Source organism: Bombina bombina, chromosome 3 (genome assembly GCF_027579735.1).
Source record: "Bombina bombina isolate aBomBom1 chromosome 3, aBomBom1.pri, whole genome shotgun sequence".
Classification (NCBI taxonomy): Eukaryota; Metazoa; Chordata; class Amphibia; order Anura; family Bombinatoridae; genus Bombina; species Bombina bombina.
The window spans coordinates 615,156,799-615,178,866 of record NC_069501.1 but is presented as its reverse complement, the minus strand read 5'-3'; the positions used below and the strand labels follow the sequence as shown (position 1 = coordinate 615,178,866).

Sequence of the window (22,068 nt, the reverse complement as noted above, 5' to 3'; positions counted from 1 at the left end):
GCAGCGATGTCCGGAGCGGCACATTAGGGGTTAATAATTTTATTTTAGTGTTTGCGGTGCGGGAGGGCCTCGGTTTAGGGGTTAATAGGTGATTTATGGGTGTACTTTTTAGCACTTTAGTTATGAGTTTTATGCTACAGCTTTGTAGTGTAAAACTCATAACTACTGACTTTAAAATGCGTTAGGAATCTTGGTGGTAGAGGGTGTACCGATCACTTTTTGGCCTCCCAGGACAAACTCGTAATACCGGCACTATGCAAGTCCCATTGAAAAAAAGCCTTTACTAAATTTACGTAAGTTGCTTTGCGTTCAGGCCAAAAAAGTGTGCAGTGCCCCTAAACCTGCAAGACTCGTAATACCAGCGGGCGTAAAAAAGCAGCGTTAGGACCTGATAACGCTGCTTTTTCACCTTAACGCAAAACTCGTAATCTAGCCGATAGGTAGGTAGTGTTCACGTCTGGTCTATTACATGGCAGAACACAATACTGCCACCTTGTGATCATGCAAAAGTATAACACTGTGAAAAGTATTCTTGCAAAACTGCTGACATATGGGGCTTCAGACACATGCATGCTCCAGAGCCTACCTACCTGCTTTCATGAAGGGATACCAAAATAACAAAGTTAATTTGATAATAGAGCTACATTGGAAGCTTTGTTTATGTGTATACTCAATCAGCTAGATTACGAGTTTGCGTTATGAGTCAAATAGCATCGTTATGGCCCATAACGCTTAACTTTCCCTAACGCTGCTATTACAAGTCTTGTAGGTATAGATGTACCGCACAGCTTTTAGCCAGTCATGCAACGTCAGTACCGCACTTTTAAAAAATTACTTTTTCAATTAGAGCAGCTCTCATCCTATTGGCTGATTGAAACCTTTCAGCCAATAGGAATGCAAGGGACGCCATCTTGGATGGCATCACTTGCATTGAAGTTCCAGTTTACGGTGGCGACCGTATGAAGAGCATTCTCCGCGCCGGATGTCTTCAGGATGCATCCGCTCCACACCGGATGGATGAAGATAGAAGATGCCGCCTGTATGAGGACTTCGCTGGATGGATGAAGATAGAAGAGGCCGCCTGGATGAAGACTTCTTGCCGCATGGATGAGGACTTCGCCGGCTGGATGGATCCTTCAAGCGGGAATTCAAGAACTGTAAGTGGATCGTCAGGGGTTAGTGTTAGGTTTTTTTAAGGGTTTTTTGGGTGGGTTTTATTTTTAAATTAGGGTCTGGGCATGTAAAAGAGCTAAATGCCCTTTTCAGGGCAATGAGGAGCTTAGTTTATTTAGATTATTTGGGGGGTTAGTTGTGGGGGTGTTGGGTTTTACTGTTGGGGGGTGTTTGTATTTTTCTTACAGGTAAAAGAGCTAATTTATTTGAGGCAATGCCCCACAAAAGGCCATTTTAAGGGCCATTGGTAGTTCATTGTAGGCTAGGTTGTTTTTTTTTATTTTAGGGGGGCTTTTATATTTTGATAGGGCTATTAGATTAGGTGTAATTCTTTTTTTATTTTTAATAATTTGTTTCTTACTTTTGTAATTTAGTGTTTGTTTCTTTATGTAATTTAGTTATTTTTATTTTTAGTAATTTTAATGTTTATAGTTTTTTGTAATGTTAGGTTTTAGTGTAAGGCAGGGTTTTATTTGACAGGTAAGTTTGTATTTATTTTAACTAGGAAGTTAGTAAATAGTTAATAACTATTTACTAACTAGTCTACCTAGTTAAAATAAATACAAACTTACCTGTGAAATAAAAATAAAACCTAAGATAGCTACAATATAACTATTAGTTATATTGTAGCTAACTTAGGTTTTATTGTACAGGTACGTTTGTATTTAGTTTAAAATATTTAGTTTAAAATAGGTATTATTTAGTTAATAATTGTAACTTTAGTTTAGCTGTATTTTATGTTAAAGTTAGGGGGTGTTAGGCTTAGGGTTACGTTAGGGTTAGGGGTTAATGGATTTATTTAGTGGTAGTGATGTTGGAGGCCAGAGGTTTAGGGGTTAATAACTTTAGTATAGTGGGGGTGACATCGGAAGTGGCAGATTAGGGGTTAATAGTTTTATGTAGGTGGCGGCGATGTTGGGGGTGGCAGATTAAGGGTTAATAACTATATGTAGGTGGCGGCGATGTCAGGATGGCAGATTAGGGGTTAATAACTGTATGTAGGTGGCGGCGATGTCAGGGGTGGCAGATTAGGGGTTAATAACTGTATGTAGGTGGCGGCGATGTCGGGGGCAGCAGATTAGGGATGTTTAGACTCAGGGTTTATGTTAGGGTGTTAGGTTTAAACTTAACTTTTTCTTTCCCCATAGACATCAATGGGGCTGCGTTACGGAGCTTTTCATTCCGCGATCGCAGGTGTTAGGCTTTGTTTTTTGCCGGCTCTCCCCATTGATGTCTATGGGGAAATCGTGCACGAGCACGTCAAAGCAGCGCTTGATTTTCGTGCGGTATGGAGCTCAACGCAACCATATCGCACGCACAAGCCTGCTTTTTTTAAAACTTGTAATAGCAGCGATATAGGGAGGTGAAATAACGCTGCTTTTATGGCGGTCGTTAAAATCCCTATAGCGCTCAAAACTCGTAATCTAGCTGTATGTGAATTATGAAAGAAACTATTTACTGGTTTTCAAGTCTGTCCTCAGGCCTCCCCAACAGGCCAGGTTTTTCTGGATAACCTTGGATGAGAGCAGGTAAAATAACCATGGTTACTAATTAGCTGATTGTTCACCTGTTTGAAAACCAGTGAACTATATTGAGTGTGTTGGCATGTAAACATCTTACAGACTGCATATATTTAGACTTTAGAGCAAGTCCCCTGTCTCTGCTACCCCTCATGACATGCCTTGTGGCCTAAGTTCAGTGTGTAAAGATCTCTTGACAATTGTTCTGCTATTTCTGTAAAAGCTTCCTCTACTTACCCATAATTCCCTCTGTTCACAGCCTCAATAGCATTTGCGTTAATGAGGCAAGGATTTTGCTCGCAATGCCATTTGCCTTCATTGGCGCATGTGCTGCAAAGAAAAAAAGATTGGTGACACATGGGTTTTATTGTGGAAACAATGTACAACAGTCTAAATATGTTTTATTACTATATGCTGTCTAATCTCCAATATATGTTATCATTCAATTATTTTCTTCCTAGCAAAAAGTCTTTAAACATTTATAATGAAAACACAGTTATATTAATTAAAGCTGTTAGTGCAAATATACATGTAACAATGTAATGGCTATTTATAAGGTCAAAGGTACATGTCATATTACCTTATTTTAAAATTGTAAAAACAAAATTTATGCTTACCTGATAAATTTCTTTCCGGATATGGAGAGTCCACAACGTCATTCAATTACTAGTTGGAATATCACTCCTGGCCAGCAGGAGGAGGCAAAGAGCACCAAAACAAAGCTGTTAAGTGTCACTCCCCTACCCATAATCCCCAGTCATTCGACCGAAGGGAAATGGAAAAAGAATAACACAAAGGTGAAGAGGTGCCTGAGGTTTAGTAAAAAATAACCATCTTAATAAATAAAGGGTGGGGTCGTGGACTCTCCATATCCGGAAAGAAAGAAATTTATCAGTTAAGCATAAATTTTGTTTTCTTTCCTAAGATATGGAGAGTCCACAATGTCATTCAATTACTAGTGGGAACCAATACCCAAGCTAGAGGACACAGAATGAACACGGAGGGAGAACAAGACAGGCAGACCTAAACAGAAGGCACCACCACTTGAAGAACCTTTATCCCAAAAGAGGCCTCAGCCAAAGCAAAAGTACCAAATTTGGAAAAAGTATGCAGAGAGGACAAAGTTGCAGCCTTGCAAAGCTGTTCCACAGAAGCTTCATCTCAGCTCATTCATGTCCAGGAGTCTCATAAGCAAAACAAATCATACTTCTCAACTAGAGGGAAAGAGAAGTAGAAGTAGCCTTCTGACCCTTACGCTTTCCTGAGAAACAAACAGGGCAGAAGACTGGCGAAAATCCTTAGTCGCCTGTAAGTAGAATTTTAGAACACGCACAGCATCCAAGTTGTGCAACAGATGTTCTTTATGAGAAGAAGGATTGGGACAGAGAGAAGGAACAACAATTTCCTGATTAATATTTCTACCTGAAACCACTTTAAGAAGAAACCCCAATTTAGCACGAAGAACCACATTATCCACATAAAAGATAAGGTAAGGCGAATCATACTGCAAACAGCATACGCTGTCTGCATTTATCATTGCACCAGCAGTTCTTCTGAACTGCTGGTGCAACGCCGCCCCCTGCAGATTCGCGGCTGCTAGCAGAGGGTGTCAATCAACCAGATCGTATTCGATTGGGTTAATTTCCGGCGATGTCTGTCCGCTGCCTCAGAGCAGGTGGACAGGATAAAGAGCAGTGGTCTTTAGACCGCTGCTTCATAACTCGTGTTTCTGGCGAGCCTGAAGGCTTGCCAGAAACATGGGGCATCAAGCTCCATCCAGAGCTTGATAAATATGCCCCTTAGTCTCAACATACATAATGTGCCTGCCCACTGCCAAAGAAAATCCTGTATAAAGAATTTTAAAAATGTCCCCATCTACTGCATATGACATATTCTTCTGAAGTGCAAGTCTCCAAGACCTAGAAGACAAAAGCACTTACCTGCAGTCTAGCTGTTCGGCAGGAACACAGCTCACAAGGCGTGAAAGGACAAATACTCCTTACAGAGACCTGTAGAAAAATAAAGAACAGAGTAACCAACTCTGGCTTTCTGTACCATGGGCAGCAATGTGTTAGGAAACAAAGCAAGGACTACCTCACAACTTCCTAACTGCTTAAAAGCCAGCACTACTCTACTGAAGAGATTGATGTGGACTCAATTGATGTGGAACCCAAATCTTTGCTTGCAGGGAAAAGTACCCAAAAAAGGAATTCATTTCTTCAGACATCAAACTTCACCTCCTCCATTGACAGAGGCAAAGAGAATGACTGGGGATTATGGGTAGGGGAGTGACACTTAACAGCTTTGCTGTGGTACTCTTTGCCTCCTCCTGCTGGCCAGGAGTGATATTCCCACTAGTAATTGAATGACGTCGTGGACTCTCCATATCTTAGGAAGAAATGGCTACTTCCGTATCACAATATGTATAATCTTGTTCTGATCTCATGTAAAATATTTATCATGGCATCACATGACAGCAAATTTTCACAATATTATATATACTGTTACTGAAACACTCTGGAGTTTCTTCCTGTGTGTTGAGCATCTTTAACCCTGACCTCTTTTTGTAATGATTGGTTTCACAAATATGCAACTTTAAAAATCGAAGATCAAACTTTTTTATTACACTCTGGAAGACTGATTAAAGCGAAATAGGAGATATAAATTTAAAAGTTAAAACCACTTGCCTTTAAAGGGACAGTCAAGTCAAAATTAAACTTTCATGATTCAGATAGAGCACACAGTTTTAAAAAAAACTTTCCATTTCACTTCCATTATCCTTATGTGCACAATGTTTTTATATGCACACTTTCTGAGGCACCAGATCCAACTGAGCATGTGCAAGATTTACAGGATATATGTATATGCATTTTGGGATTGGCTGATGGCTGTCACATGATGCAAATGTAACTAACTTTTAAATCTGTCAGAAAAATAAAATACTACTCATTTTAAAGTAAAACTTTTTATTATGCATTTATTGTTATGCTATTCTACAGTGTTTAGTGATCCTTTAAGTTTAAACTTACATTTTAAAAAACAGCAGTTGTGTTGCAGTTATTCTTTTACTGCTTTGCTGCTCTAATGTTGGTACCCCTTTAAAGGGACAGTTAACACCTTCAGACTTTAATATAGCATGTTTAGCTATGCATTGTAAAACACCTTTGCAATATATTATCATTATTAATTTTGCCCCCTTTTTATGTAATTTAGCCCTAAATTTTTTATATTTTCACATTTTCAGAACTGGAAATGCACATGTTAACTTCTGAAAGTTAACCCTGCTACATATATGCCCCTAATTGACTTCGAGAGGCCAAATTATGAAAGGTCTTGCGGACCTGATCCAACAGTGCGGATCAGGTCTGCAAGACCTCGCTGAATGCGGAGAGCAATACGCTCTCCGTATTCAGCATTGCACCAGCAGTTCACAAGAGCTGCTGGTGCAACGCCGCCCTCTGCTGATTTGCGGCCAATCGGCCGCCAGCAGGGGGTGTCAATCAACCCTATCGTATTCGATCAGGTTGAATTCCGGCGATTCCCGTCCGCCTCATCAGAGCAGGCGGACAGGTTATGGAGCAGCGGTCTTTAGACCGCTACTTCATAACTGCTGTTTCTGGTGAGTCTGAAGACTCGCCAGAAACACTGCCCTTCAAGCTCCATACGGAGCTTGATAAATGGGCCTCCTGGTGCAGATAACAACATGATTACTGTGGCTAACCTTCTTTTCTGCAGACTGAAGCCCAGATTACCCCTATAAATAAAGCAATTAGTGGGTGGAGTTTTGCTATTGAAAAATAGCTGCAGCAAAATCAATGTTAATTTGTTTAGAAATATTTAGACTTGGCTGATAGGTTATTCTATACCAAAACATAATACATATCTTGTAATAACAAGGTGTCTAGTGTCCTTTGACTTCCCCCTTCTATCTTGGGTTATGCTTAAAAACGATTACTATTAAGACTATACATTGATTTTGTAAAAGAGTGTTGTTTATATATATATATATATATATATATATATATACACACACACACACATATGTATATATATATATATATATATATATATATATATATATATATATATATATATATATATATATATATATATATATATATATTAGTGTGTACAGCCTGTATAACAGTGTAAATTTGCTGTCCCCTCAAAATAACTCAACACACAGTCATTAATGTCTAAACCGTTGGCAACAAAAGTGAGTACACTCCTAAGTGGAAATGTCCAAATTGGGCCCAATTAGCCATTTTCCCTCTCCGGTGTCATGTGACTTTTTAGTGTTACAATGTCTCAGGTGTGAATGGGGAGTAGGTGTGTTAAATGTGGTGTTATCGCTCTCACAATCTCTCATACTGGTCACTGGAAGATCAACATGGCACCTCATGGCAAAGAACTCTCTGAGGATCTGAAAAAAAGAATTGTTGCTCTACATAAAGATGGAATAGACTATAAGAAGATTGCCAAGAAACTGAAACTGAGCTGCAGCATGGTGGGCAAGACCATACAGTGTTTTCACAGGATAGATTCCATTTAGAACAGGCCTCGCCATGTTCGACCAAAGAAGTTGAGTGCACATGCTCAGCGTCATATCCAGAGGTTGTCTTTGGGAAATAGACATATGAGTGCTGCCAGCATTGCTGCAGAGGTTGAAGGGGTGGGGGGTCAGCCTGTCAGTGCTCAGACCATATGCCGCATACTGCATCAAATTAGTCTGCATGGCTGTCATCCCAGAAGGAAGCCTCTTCTAAAGATGATGCACAAGAAAGCCCGCAGTTTGCTAAAGACAATCAGACTAAGGACATAGATTACTGGAACCATGTCCTGTGGTCCGATTAGACCAATATAAACTTATTTGGTTCAGATGGTGTCAAGTGTGTGTGGCGGCAACCAGGTGAGGAGTACAAAGACAAGTGTGTCTTGCCTACAGTCAAGCATGGTAGTGGGAGTGTTATAGTCTGGGCCCAAATGAGTGCTGCTGGCACTGGGGAGCTACAGTTCATTCAGGGAACCATGAATGCCAACATGTACTGTGACATACTGAAGCAGAGCATGATCCCCTCCCTTCGAAGACTGGGCCACAGGGCAGTATTCCAACATGATAATGACCCCAAACACACCTCCAAGACGTCCACTGCCTTGCTAAAGAAGCTGAGGGTAAAGGGGATGGACTGGCCAAGCATGTCTCCAGACCTAAACCTTATTGAGCATCTGTGGGGCATCCTCAAATGGAAGGTGGGGAAGCGCAAGGAATCTAACCTCCACCAGCTCCGTGATGTCGGCATGGAGGAGTGGAAGAGGACTCCAGTGGCAACCTGTGAAGCTCTGGTGAACTCCATGCCCAAGAGGGTTAAGGCAGTGCTGGAAAATAATGGTGGCCACACAAAATATTGACACTTTGGGGTTTGGGCCCAATTTGGACATTTCCACTTAGGGGTGTACTCACTTTTGTTGCCAACGGTTTAATCATTAATGGCTGAGTGTGAGTTATTTTGAGGGGACAACAAATGTACAGTGTTATACAGGTTGTACACTCACTGCTTTACATTGTAGCAAAGTGTAATTTCTTCAGTATTGTCACATGAAAAGATATAATAACATATTTACAAAAATGTTAGGGGTGTACTCACTTTTGTGGGATACTGTATATATATATATATATATATATATATAATTCTTCAGGGCAATCCATTCTTGGGGGTCAGATCAAAACGTAGTTTGAAGAAGGTTTTTTTTAAATTCCTTTAAAGGTTTGGATTGTGTGCTTTGCTTAAATAGAAATATTTATTTTCTCAAAATTCTATAGTACACTTTTTTGCTGTAATTACTTGTGAGTCATACTACGGATGCCCAAATTTAGGAAATCAGTCATTTAAATGCACTAAATTCTTAAACTTACTATGGGTGTGCGCCAATTTCACACAATGCTATTTTCACAGGAAAGAGACACTTTATTTGTCGCCAGTCCCGACGTAATTTTAAGTAATTTTTCTATGTCTCAGTGTTCTTTTGAGATTCATTTCTTTAAAAAAAAACATATTTTGTTGCCAATACATCAGAAAGCTACTTTTCTATTGCTTCAGATAGCTCACATGTCAATTGACTTTTGTCCTCTATTCTACTACTACAATGTCTTGTTTTATGTAGGAAATGGGTAGAGCCACCAGACAAAAAAAAGAAATTGGCAAAATTCCCAGTGCCTTTGCTCAAATTTTATTATATAGTTTTTATTTAGGCACAATGTGCTCATTTAACCTCTTCATTAAATTTCCATCCATTTAAACCTTTCCATATTTTGTAATAATGTATTTTAGTTTTTAAAAGAAACACTACGGTGTGAGCCACTGGGTTTTTCTTTTGTGTAGATTTATAGCTGGTGGTTGGATATGACCACTATCAGTGGCACCCCAAGCACTTTATGGGCAACATAGCATTACCCGGTCTCCCACCCTTCTGCTAAAATAGGCCGGTGTTTGCCTGGAGCTTGACCCGTATGGAGAAATGAATAAAACTATTGTTCAAAATTCAATAATAAAATACTCTAATGCAGGGTTATTCAAAAAAAATTCCCAAGGCTCAGTGCCATAATAACGTACCTTAGCAAACCTTTTTATGCTTGATTGGAAAATTTCTGAAGTAATATACAAGATAGCTGCAATTTTTGTGACTAAATGTGTGTTCTTTATTCCTAATTGTAGACAAACTTGAAAGTGTTGTAAAGGGTAATACACATACACACACTCTCATACAACACACACACACACACTCTCATATAACACCCACACTCATATAACATACACACACATACCACACACTTTCATACAACACACACACACACACACTCTCATACAACACACACACACTCTCATATAACACCCACACTCATATAACATACACACACATACCACACACTCTCATACAACACACACACTCTCATACAACACACCATACACTCTTATACAACACACCATACACTCTCATATAACACACACACACATACCACACACTCTCATACAACACACACACACACACTCTCATACAACACACCACACACACTTATACAACACACACACACTCTCATATAACACACACACTCATATAACATACACACACATACCACACACTCTCATACAATACACACACTCTCATACAACACACCACACACTCTTATACAACACACGCTTTCATATAAAACACACACTCATATAACATACACACACAACACACCACACACTCTTATACAACACACACTCTCATACAACACACCACACACTCTCTTATAACACACAGACTCATATAACATACACACACATACCACACACTCTCATACAACACACACACACACTCTCATACAACACACCACACACTCTTATACAACACACACTCATATAACACACACACTCATAACATACACACACATACACACTCATACAACACACACTCATATAACATACATACACATACCACAACATTGTAATTTAACACACACTCTCATACAACACACACATCAAATACACACTTTCCTACACAGACACACACACCACACACACTCTCCTACAACACACATATGTTTTCTCTATTACTCAGATAAAACAATGTGTTTTACCTCCATTCTGCAAAGGAAATAAACACATGGTTAAAGTCAGCTTTGGAACAGCAAAGCACTACTGGTCCTGGACAGAATACAAGTTAGTGAGCCAATCAGGGTCAGCATATGTGGGTACCTACCAATCACCAGAAGTAAGCTGCTGATGTGAAGCTGACATTAACTATCGGCTAGATTACGAGTTTTTGTCGCTAATGGTGTGTGGTGCTAACGCTTCTTTTTTTCTCACCGCTCACTTAAGACAGCGCTGGTATTACGAGTTTTCTGCAAGCCGGCGTTAGCCTCAGAAAAGTGAGCATTGAGCAAAATTTAGCTCCACATCTTACCTCAATACCAGAGCTGCTTACGGTAGCGGTGAGCTGGCTAAAAGCGCTCGTGCACGATTTCCCCATAGGAAACAATGGGGCTCAGCCGGCTGAAAAAAAACCTAACACCTGCAAAAAAGCAGCGTTCAGCTCCTAACGCAGCCCCATCGATTCCTATGGGGAAATACATTTTCTGTCTACACCTAACACCCTAACATGAACCCCGAGTCTAAACACCCCTAATATTACACTTATTAACCCCTAATCTGCCGCCCGACATCGTCACCACTGGCATAATCTTATTAACCCCTAGTCTGCCGCTCCGGACACCGCCGACACCTACATTATACCTATGAATCCCTAATCTGCTGCCCCCAACATCGTCGACATCTACATTATATTTATTAACCCCTAATCTGCCGACCCCAATGTCACCGTAACCTACCTACACTGTTTAACCCCTAATCTGCCGCCCCCAACGTCGCTGCCACTATAATAAAGGTATTAACCACTAAACCTAAGTCTAACCCTAACCCTAACACCCCCTAATTTAAATATAATTTAAAATAATCTAAATAAAATTACTACAATTAAATAAATTATTCCTATTTAAAACTAAATATTTACCTGTTAAATAAACCCTAAGCTAGCTACAATATAACTAATAGTTACATTGTATCTAGCTTAGGGTTTATTTTTATTTTACAGGCAAGTTTGTATTTGTTTTAACTAGGTAGAATAGTTATTAAATAGTTATTAACTATTTAATAACTACCTAGCTAAAATAAATACAAAAGTACCTGTAAAATAAAACCTAACCTAAGTTACAATTACACCTAACACTACACTATAAATAAATTAATTAACTAAATTAAATTAAACTAATTACAATTAAATAAAATAAACTAAAGTACAAAAAACCCCCACTAAATTACAAAAAAAATAAAAATAATTACAATTTTTTTAAACTAATTACACCTAATCTAATCCCCCTAATAAAATAAAAAGGCCCCCCAAATAATAAAAAGCCCTACCCTATACTAAATTACAAATAGCCCTTAAAAGTGCTTTTTGCGGGGCATTGCACCAAAGTAATCAGCACTTTTACCTGTAAAAAAAAAGTACAAAACCCACCCAACATTAAAACCCATCACCCACACACCCAACCCTACTCTAAAACTCATCCAATCCCCCCTTAATAAAAACTAACACTAACCCCTTGAAGATCACCCTACCTTGAGACATCTTCACCCAGTCGGGTCGAAGTCCTCCAAGAAGTCGGGCAGAAGTGGTCCTCCAGACGGGCAGAAGTCTTCATCCGATCCGGGCAGAAGAGGTCCTCCAGAGGGGCAGAAGTCTTCATCCATGCGGCATCTTCTATCTTCATCCATCCGGAGCGGAGCGGGTCCATCTTCAATCCTGCCGATGCAGAGCATCCTCTTCCAACGAAGTCCAACCGAAGAATGAAGGTTCCTTTAAATGACGTCATCCAAGATGGCGTCCCTTCAATTCCGATTGGCTGATAGAATTCTATCAGCCAATTGGAATTAAGGTAGGAAAAATCCTATTGGCTGATGCAATCAGCCAATAGAATTGAAGTTCAATCCTATTGGCTGATGCAATCAGCCAATAGGATTGAGCTCGCATTCTATTGGCTATTTCAATCAGCCAATAGAATGCGAGCTCAATTCTATTGGCTGATTGCATCAGCCAATAGGATTTTTCCTACCCTATTTCCGATTGGCTGATAGAATTCTATCAGCCAATTGGAATTGAAGGGATATCATCTTGGATGACATCATTTAAAGGAACCTTCATTCTTCGGTTGGACTTCGTTGGAAGAGGATGCTCCGCGTCGGCTGGATTGAAGATGGACCCGCTCTGCTCTGGATGGATGAAGATAGAAGATGCCATCTGGATGAAGACTTCTGCCCCTCTGGAGGACCTCTTCTGCCCGGATCGGATGAAGACTTCTGCCCGTCTGGAGGACCACTTCTGCCCGGCTTCTTGGAGGACTTCGGCCCGGCTGGGTGAAGACATCTCAAGGTAGGGTGATCTTCAAGGGGTTAGTGTTAGGTTTTATTAAGGGGGGATTGGGTGGGTTTTAGAGTAGGGTTGGGTGTGTGGGTGGTGGGTTGTAATGTTGGGGGGGTATTGTACTTTTTTTACAGGTAAAAGAGCTGATTACTTTGGGGCAATGCCCCGCAAAAAGCCCTTTTAATTTAAATTTGGAGAAATACACAGTCCCACTAGTATTTTATTTAGTAGGATCTCATATACCAGACTGATACTTTTAACTATTGTACTTACTAGCATTAATCACACCTACAATCTCATTGGGATCTTTTATATTATAGACTACTGGACACAGTTATTCTTTCTTTCCTCAAAACAGTATTATATCAACTAGGATTGGTATATTTAATGTATATAATAGGTAATTTCACTATATATGCACAATTGTACTACAGTCGGTACCCAAGTGTGTTTTTAAGTTATCATCCTATTTTATTTTGACCCCAATAAAAGTTATATTTTAATAGTTCAACTAGTCTTGTCCTCAATCTATCTATTCCTTAGTGAATAGTTCGCGATAGTTATGCAGATTCTTTATTATCTGACCTAGGAGTGCTATTTGTGTATTCTTTTTTCTTCTTTTGTATATACTTTAGTGTGTGTGTGTATCTGTATGTATAAGTGTATGCTATGTAGTGTGTGTGTGTGTATATGCATGTATAAGTGTAAGCTATGTAGTGTGTGTGCCTCTGCATGTATAAGTGTATGCTGTGTAGTGTGTGTGTATCTGTATGTATAAGTGTGTGTGTGTGTATCTGCATTTATAAGTGTATGCTGTGTAGTGTGTGTGTATCTGTATGTATAAGTGTGTGTGTGTGTATCTGCATGTATAAGTGTATGCTGTGTAGTGTGTGTGTATCTGTATGTATAAGTGTGTGTGTGTGTATCTACATGTATAAGTGTATGCTGTGTAGTGTGTGTGTGTGTGTGTCTGTATGTGTAAGTGTGTGTGTGTATCTGCATGTATAGGTGTATGTTGTGTAGTGTGTATCTGTATGTATTAGTGTAAGCTATGTAGTGTGTGTGTGTATATGCCTGTATAAGTGTATGATACGTAGTGTGCGTCTGCATGTGTAAGTGTATGCAATGTAGTGTGTGTGCATCTGCATGTGTAAGTGTATGCAATGTAGTGTGTGTGCATCTGCATGTGTAAGTGTATGCTATGTAGTGTGTGTGTATCTGCATGTATAAGTGTATGCTATGTAGTGTGTGTGTATGTGCATATGTAAGTGTATGCTATGTAGTGTGTTACTGTGCATTTTTGCTAACTTTAAAGGCCAGAATCTAGAATATTAATGGGGAATGCAGAGAGTAGTTTTAAAGAATTTATTATTAAATGTCCAATTAAGATAAAAATATTTAGCACTGTCTCTGCAAAGGTTAATTAAATACAGAGCTCACATAGCTATACCAGTGGTTTGAGCTTGTGTTTGATTTGCTGCCCAAGAGTATTAAAATATATTACTTTATTTAGAATTTATTTATATTACTTTGGCCTTATGATTTTTTTAAGCCCCGCCCCTGCTCCTGCCCACCACATTTCAAATTTTTGCCGGGGGGGTGGGTGAATTTTGAAATGTTGGGAGGTATGCAGCAATGGCATTACATAACCATGCTGGATATGTGTTTAGTGTACTGCTCTTTTTAATTATTATTATTTATTTATTTTTACCTGAAATTATATGTAAATAACTTTTTTCATGACTGGTACATGTGATCACTGAATATATTTTTCCAGCCAATTACATCATCCCTAATGAACTTGCTTATCACACTGCAACACTGAACCCTGTATGGTGGCGTCTAACTGAAACTATGGGGCATATTTATCAAGCTCCGTATGGAGCTTGATGCCCTGTGTTTCTGGTGAGCTTTCAGGCTCGCCAGAAACACAAGTTATGAAGCAGCAGTCTAAAGACGGCGGATAGACATCGCCTGAAATAAACCTAATCGAATACGATCGGGTTGATTGATACCCCCTGCTAGCGGCCAATGCAGGGGGCAGCATTGCAGCAGCAGTTCACAAGAACTGCTGGTGCAATGATAAATGCCGAGAGCGTATGCTGTTGGCATTTATCGATGTGCAGCGGACATGATCCGCTATATCGGATCATGTCCGCTCGCACGTTCTTAAATAGGCCCCCAGATCATCAAAGATCAACACTTTAAAACACTTCTACCAACATTACATTTTCACATCTAAACATGTATATTGGACATCTCTAATGCATTGTACTTCATGATCATGCACCAAAGTGGTAATAAAACATCAGTATAATTAATAGCACTGCACATCCTTAATTATTACTAAGATCATGCAATCACCATGGTGTTCTATCAGAATCTTAACATGACTATGCTGATATTCTAATTAATACATTCTAAATGTTTTGGCTTTGCAAGCAAGGTCAGCATTCGCGTTCACTATTTTGAATGTCTACAAAGTTATCCTGACATTATGATTGGATATCTTGTTGCTTGATCCATAATAGAGAGCTTAAGGGACACTAAACCCATTTTTTTTTCTTTAATGATACAGATAGAGCATGCAATTTTAAGCAATATTTTAATTTACTCCTGTTGTCAATTTTTCTTCATTCTCTTGCTATCTTTATTTGAAAAGCAGGACTGTAAAGACAAGTCCATTTTTTATTCAGCACCTGGGTAGCTCTTGCTGATTGGTGGCTAAATGTAGTTACCAATAAGCAAGTGGTATCCAGGGTGCTGAACCTAAAATAGGCCAGCTCCTAAGTTTTACGTTACTGCTTTTCAAATATATAGCAAGAGAACGAAGAAAATGTGTTAATAGGAGTAAATTAGAAAGTTGCTTAAAATTGCATGCTCTATCTGAACCATGAAAGAAAAATGTGGGTTTAATATCCCTTTAATATGAATAGTGCTTCCCAGGGTTGCAATGAATGTTTATTCTGTGCACCCTGCAACATGTAAAACTCATAACTGTACAGGAAAACATTGCAGAGGTGGCAACTCTACTCCTAAAACTAGTTAGATAAATCATCCAATAAGTCATTTGATCACATCAATGTTCTATATATCGTAACTACTTTGCAAAATAGAATTTTAGATCATTTAAATCCCTGGTGAAAATTGTTTAAAGGTAAAGTTGATATGCAAGTTATTTTTCAGGGTTTTATTATATATAAGTACCCAAGGTATGTAGAGTTTATTTAAATCTTCTATCATAAAGATAAGAAGTTTTATGTTCATAATTTATAGCCAATAACTTTGCAGTTGGGTGGAAGGTTATAGATAATGAACAAATCTTATTGGATTGGAACTCACAACTCAGACATTTTAACTGACAGTATTTTTGGGAAATTTATGACAAATTAATATAAATCTAATAGATGATTATTTAACAAAACAACTGTAAACAGGGGGTGATAGGTTATTAGACAATTATGAGGATATCTGGTGGATACTGCACTTAAAATATATTACATTCAAGCTATGAACTGCCCTCATATTTTTGACAGAAGCTTTATTTGAGCATTAACCACTTGAATAGTTTTATATAAACCAGTGATGCAAGTTCTAACATATTGCCTGTATACCCTCTAATTCTTCATGTTTACATTACTGGAATCCTTAGAATGTCACAGGCATATAAAGACAGAATTAAGTATTTCAGAAGTATGTCAGGATAGCAAACAACTGAACTACAGAAATTCAGCTGCAACTCCCTTATACGGTCCAGCACATGTTTGGGATGGCAGTTTCTATGTCCCAAGTATCTGGTCTTTTGTGGACCTGCTGTATATTTGGATAACAAAAAGAATATGGATCAGAACAAGTCTATTCTGTAAAAAAAACACAAGCATGGTCACTGTAATAGAAACTGTTGGTAAAAAATCTATCTACATTAAAGTCTATGGAGAATGTTCATGTTACTAGCAGTTTCCAAAGCCCCATGTTGGGGTTCTTCAAATAAATGATAATAAAAATCTATATATAGACATGTATATAATGTTAATTGATGAGCAACATGAAATGAAAAACAGTACTATTTTGTGACATAATGCAGAGTGGCATTTGCATGCATTCCATTGCAGGCTATAGATATGTATTTGTTGCTAGGCAACATGTATACCTACATACAGAGCAGCGTACATCCATGCTACAGTATATTACAGCAGTATGTTTGTGTGCATAGAATATCTGTTTGCACATATTGTAAAGCTTGTCTGCTTGTATGGTGTATGTGTAGCAGTGTAACACATATCTCTTTAATATGCATACATATCATGCCAGACTGTAGATCTGTGTGAATAAAATATAACAGTCTGAGGCTGCATGCAGACATTTTCCATGGCATGGTTTAGGGATTAGTTGCAATTCCTTGGCCTTTCTATCAGGGATGTGGATTCCTTTTAAGGCTATGAGCAGAGAATCTAAGTTAAGCTGAATCATCAGTATGGGAACCTATGCTTTCACTGATCATCCTCATAACAGAAAAAGTACAGCTGAGAGAAAAAAACAACATACTTGGAATTTACTGTATATCAACATAGTTCACCTCTCATGAAATTGCATTTCCATTAGCTTCAATTATGGAAAAATCCCCAGTGATATCATAAAATCTCAAATAACATTGCACATGACTGATATAGTCAGTTCTTTAGGGGAAATCAATGACTGGAATTTATTTTTCCTTTTGGGAGCAGAGGCTTCCAAAGTGTTCTCTGTGGACTTCAAATTGTGAGTGAGCTTATGTCAGATTTTAAACAAAACAACATGAAGTGTCTCACAGTTACTTGTATTCCAAAGGGACACACGAGACACACTTTTTCTGTATATGAACCACATACAGTATATGAGATGATGTTTAATATCTTTAATCTGCAGTTTGGAACTGAATATAACTTCTGAAAGAGGGATCAGACACTTACTTTTTATACTGGCTTCATGCAACCCTTAATCAGCTTAATAAATTGACATGAAACCCTATTTTCTTTCATGTAATTGGCAAGAGTCCATGAGCTAGTGACGTATGGGATATACAATCCTACCAGGAGGGGCAAAATTTCCCAAACCTCAAAATAACTATAAATAGATCCCTCACCACACCCACAATGGGTGTCTTTCGGTAAGTATGTATCATTATTTAAGACACTCTAAGCCAGGGGTGTCCAAACTTTGCTCTCCAGAGGTTTTGGAACTACATTTCCCATGATGCTCAGCTAGATAAAATGCTGGCTGAGCATCATGGGAAATGTAGTTCCAAAACCTCTGGAGAGCAAAGTTTGGACACCCCTGCTCTAAGCTATGGTTTGGCGCTTTATGTATACAGTTTTAAATATATGTATTTTACTTATATTTGCCATGAGTCAGGTCTATGTGTATTTCCCTTTGCAGTCTGGCAGTTTCATTATGGGAATCATGTTTTAGGATGTCTTACCTGGGGTATAGTCTTTTTTTCAAACTGGCTTGTTTTTTTTTAAAAAATACTTGCTGGCAAATTAGGCTCGCGAGGGCGCAAAATGCTGTTATTTATTGTTTATTTTTTTTGGCACGAATGTGCGTCTGTAATGACGCAAGTTCATCATTTCCTGCGTCTTAGTTGACGCTAGGCTGTTTGGCGTGGAATTGAGTTTGTTATAATGCGAGTTGCGTCTTTTCCAGATGTTTGTTGGCGGCAAAAAAATTCTCACCTTCCTTTTGCATCGCGCGTCATACTTAGCGCCAAAAAAGTTAGTTTACCTAACTTCGTATATGCTCCTTGCCTTCTTTATGCTCAGAGGACTATGCTATTTGCTTTTTTTGCCAATTTTAGCATTTGCATTTTTCCCCATTCCTGAAACTGCTATATGTGGAAATAAGATATTTTTGTTTAAATGTTATTTTTTCTTTTACATTACAAGATGTCTCAATCTGATCCTGTCTCAGAAGCTGCTGTAGGAACCATGCTGCCTGAACACAGTTCTACCAAAGCTAAGTGTATCTGTTGTAAACTAGTGGAGATTATATCTCCAGCTGTAGTATGTAACACTTGTCATGATAAGATTTTACATGCAGAAAAGGTTGATAGTGCTAGTACAGTATCTGTTGTTCCTTCAACATCTAAAGTACATGATATCCCTGTTGATATGAAAAATTATATTGCTGATGCGATAGAGAAGGCTATGGCTGCTATACCGTCTTCAAATAAACGTAAAAGGTCTTTTAAAACTTCTCATAATACTGATGAATTTTGTAATGACCGGCAACATACTGATATATCCTCCTCTGATGAGGATCTCTCTGACTCAGAAGATCCTTCTTCAGACATTGACACTGATAAATCATCTTATCTTTTTAAGATTGAGTATATTCGTTCTTTATTAAAAGAAGTGTTGTTAACTTTGGATATTGAGGAGTCTGGTCCTCTTGATAATAAATCCAGTAAACGTTTAAATTCTGTCTATAAACCTCCTGTGACTAATCCTGAGGATTTTCCTGTTCCTGATGCTATTTCAGATGTGATTGCTAAGGAATGGTCTAAGCCTGGTACTTCTTTTGTTCCTTCTTCAAGGTTTAAAAGGTTGCATCCTTTGCCAGTGGCTAAATTAAGAGTTTTGGGAAAAAGTCCCTAAGGTTGATGGGGCTATTTCTACTCTTGTTAAACGTACTACTATTCCTATGGAAGATAGTACTTATTTTAAGGATGCTTTAGATAGGAAAATTGAATCTTATCTAAGGAAAACTTATCTGCATTCTGGCTATATTCTCAGACCTGCCATTTCTATGGCTGATGTTGCAGCTGCATCAACTTTTTGGTAGGATAGCTTAGCACAACGGGAAAAAGACTCTGATTTGCATAGCATTGTTCATTTGCTTCAACATGCTAATCATTTTATCTGTGATGCTATTTTTGATATCTTCAAGATTAATGTTAAATCTGTGTCTTTGGCTATCTTAGCTAGAAGAGCTTTATGGCTCAAATTATGGAATGCTGACATGGTTTCTAAATCTAGGTTACTATCTCTATCATTCCAGGGTAATAATTTATTTGGTTCCCAGTTGGATTCTATTATTTCCACTATTACTGGGGGAAGGGAGTTTTTTTGCCTCAAGATAAAAAGTCTAAGGGCAAATTTAAAGCTTCTAATCGGTTTTGTTCCTTTTGTCAGAATAGAGAACAGAAAACCACTCCTTCCCCTAAGGACTCTGGCTCAAATTGGAAGCCACCCTCGAGTTGGAATAAATCCAAACCTTATAAGAAACCAAATCCAGCCTACCAAGACTGCATGAAGGTGCGGCCCTCAATCCAGTTCTGCTGGTGGGGGGCAGACTGAAATTATTTCAAGACGTTTGGGCAGGTTCCATTCAGAATCATTGGATTCAGAATATTGTCTTTTAGGGGTATCGAATAGGTTTCAGAATAAGACCTCCTGTGAGAAGATTTTTTCTCTCTCACATACCAACAAATCCTATGAAAGTTCAGGCCTTTATGAAGTGTGTTTCAGATCTAGAGCTTTCAGGAGTAGTTGTACCAGTTCCAATTCTGGAACAGGGTCTGGGTTTTTATTCAAATCTATTAATTGTCCCGAAAAAGGAAAACATTTTCAGACCAGTTCTGGATCAGTTTTTGAATCAATTTGTAAGGGTCCCAACTTTCAAGATGGTGACTATAAGGACTATTCTGCCTTTTGTTCAGCAAGGTCATTACATGTCCACAATAGACTTAAAGTTAAAGGATGCGTATATTCACATTCCGATTCATCCAGACCACTATCGGTTTCTGAGATTTTCTTTTCTAGGCAAGCATTACCAATTTCTTGCTCTTCCATTTCACCTAGAAAATGCTCCAAGAATCTTTTCGAAGTTTTCGGTGCCCTTCTATCTGTAATCAGAGAGCAGGGTATTGTGGTGTTTCCTTATTTGGACAATATCTTGGTACTGGCTCAATCTTTTCATTTAGCAGAATCTCACACGAATCAACTTGTGTTGTTTCTTCAAAGACATGGTTTGAGGATCAATTTACCAAAGAGTTCCTTGATTTCTCAGACAAGGGTCACCTTTTTAGATTTCCAGATAGATTCAGTGTCCATGACTCTGTCTTTAACAGACAAGAGATGAATGAAATTGGTTTCTGCCTGTCGAAACCTTCAGTCTCAATCATTCCCTTCAGTGGCTATGTGCATGGAAGTTTTAGGTCTCATGACTGCAGCATCGGAAACGACCCTCATTGCTCGTTTTCATATGAGACCTATGCAGCTTTGCATGCTGAATTAATGATGCAGGGATTATACTTGGATATCACAGTTGATATACTTAAATCCCAACATTCAACTCTCTCTGTCCTGGTGGTTGGACCATCATCAGATTCTTCAAGGGGTCTCTATTGTTCATCCTTCCTGAACTGTGGTTTCAACAGATGCAAGTCTCACAGGTTGGGGAGCTGTCTGGGGGTCTCTGACAGCACAAGGAGTTTGGAATCCTCAAAGAGGCGAGGTTACAATCAATATTTTCGAACTCTGTGCTATTTTCAGGGCTCTTCAGGCTTGGCCTCTATTAAAGAGAGAATCATTCATTAATTTTCAGACAGACAATATCACAACTGTGGCATATATCAATCATCAAGGGGGGACTCACAGTCCTTTAGCGATGAAAGAAGTATCTCGGATACTTTCTTGGACGGAATCCAACTCCTGTCTAATTTCTGTGATACATATCCCAGGTGTAGACAATTGGGAAGCGGATTATCTTAGTCGTCAGTCTTTACATCCAGGGGAATGATCTCTCCATTCGGATGTATTTTGTCAGATTGTACAGATGTGGGGTCTCCCTGAAATAGATCTGATGGCTGCCCATCTAAACAAGAAGCTTCCCAGGTACCTTTCCAGGTCCGGGGATCCTCAGGCGAGATGGTGGAGGCATTAGCAGTTCCTTGGTTTTACCAGCCTGCTTACATTTTTCCGCCTCTAGTTCTTCTTCCAAGGGTGATCTCCAAGATCATATTGGAACAATCGCATGTGTTTCTGATAGCACCAGCATGGCCTCACAGGTTTTGGTATGCAGATCTTGTCTGGCTGTCCAGTTGTTAACCTTGGCCACTTCCTTTAAGGCCAGACCTTCTGTCTCAAGGGCCGTTTTTCCATCAGTATCTCAAATCGCTAAATTTGAAGGTATGGTAATTGAACACTTAGTACTTAGTAATAGAGGTTTCTCTGACTCAGTGATTAATACTATGCTACAAGCTCATAAGTCTGTTTCAAGGAAGATTTATTATCGGGTTTGGAAAACCTATATTTCATGGTGTTTTTCTCATAAATTCTCTTGGCAATCTTTTAGGACTCCTAGAATTTTACAGTTTCTTCAGGATGGTTTAGATAAAGATTTGTCTGCAAGTACCTTAAAGGGACAAATCTCT

General features: G+C 38.7%; 1 protein-coding gene across 1 annotated transcript in view; it reads right to left on the bottom strand.

Moving 5' to 3' along the window:
* The window catches only part of TINAGL1 (tubulointerstitial nephritis antigen like 1), a 138,059-nt gene that overhangs the window by 80,171 nt on the left and 35,820 nt on the right, over positions 1-22,068 (bottom strand). The window contains exon 4 of the mRNA XM_053707228.1: positions 2,931-3,023. Coding sequence (XP_053563203.1) covers positions 2,931-3,023 — 93 coding nt within the window. The remainder of the gene's footprint in view (positions 1-2,930; positions 3,024-22,068) is intronic.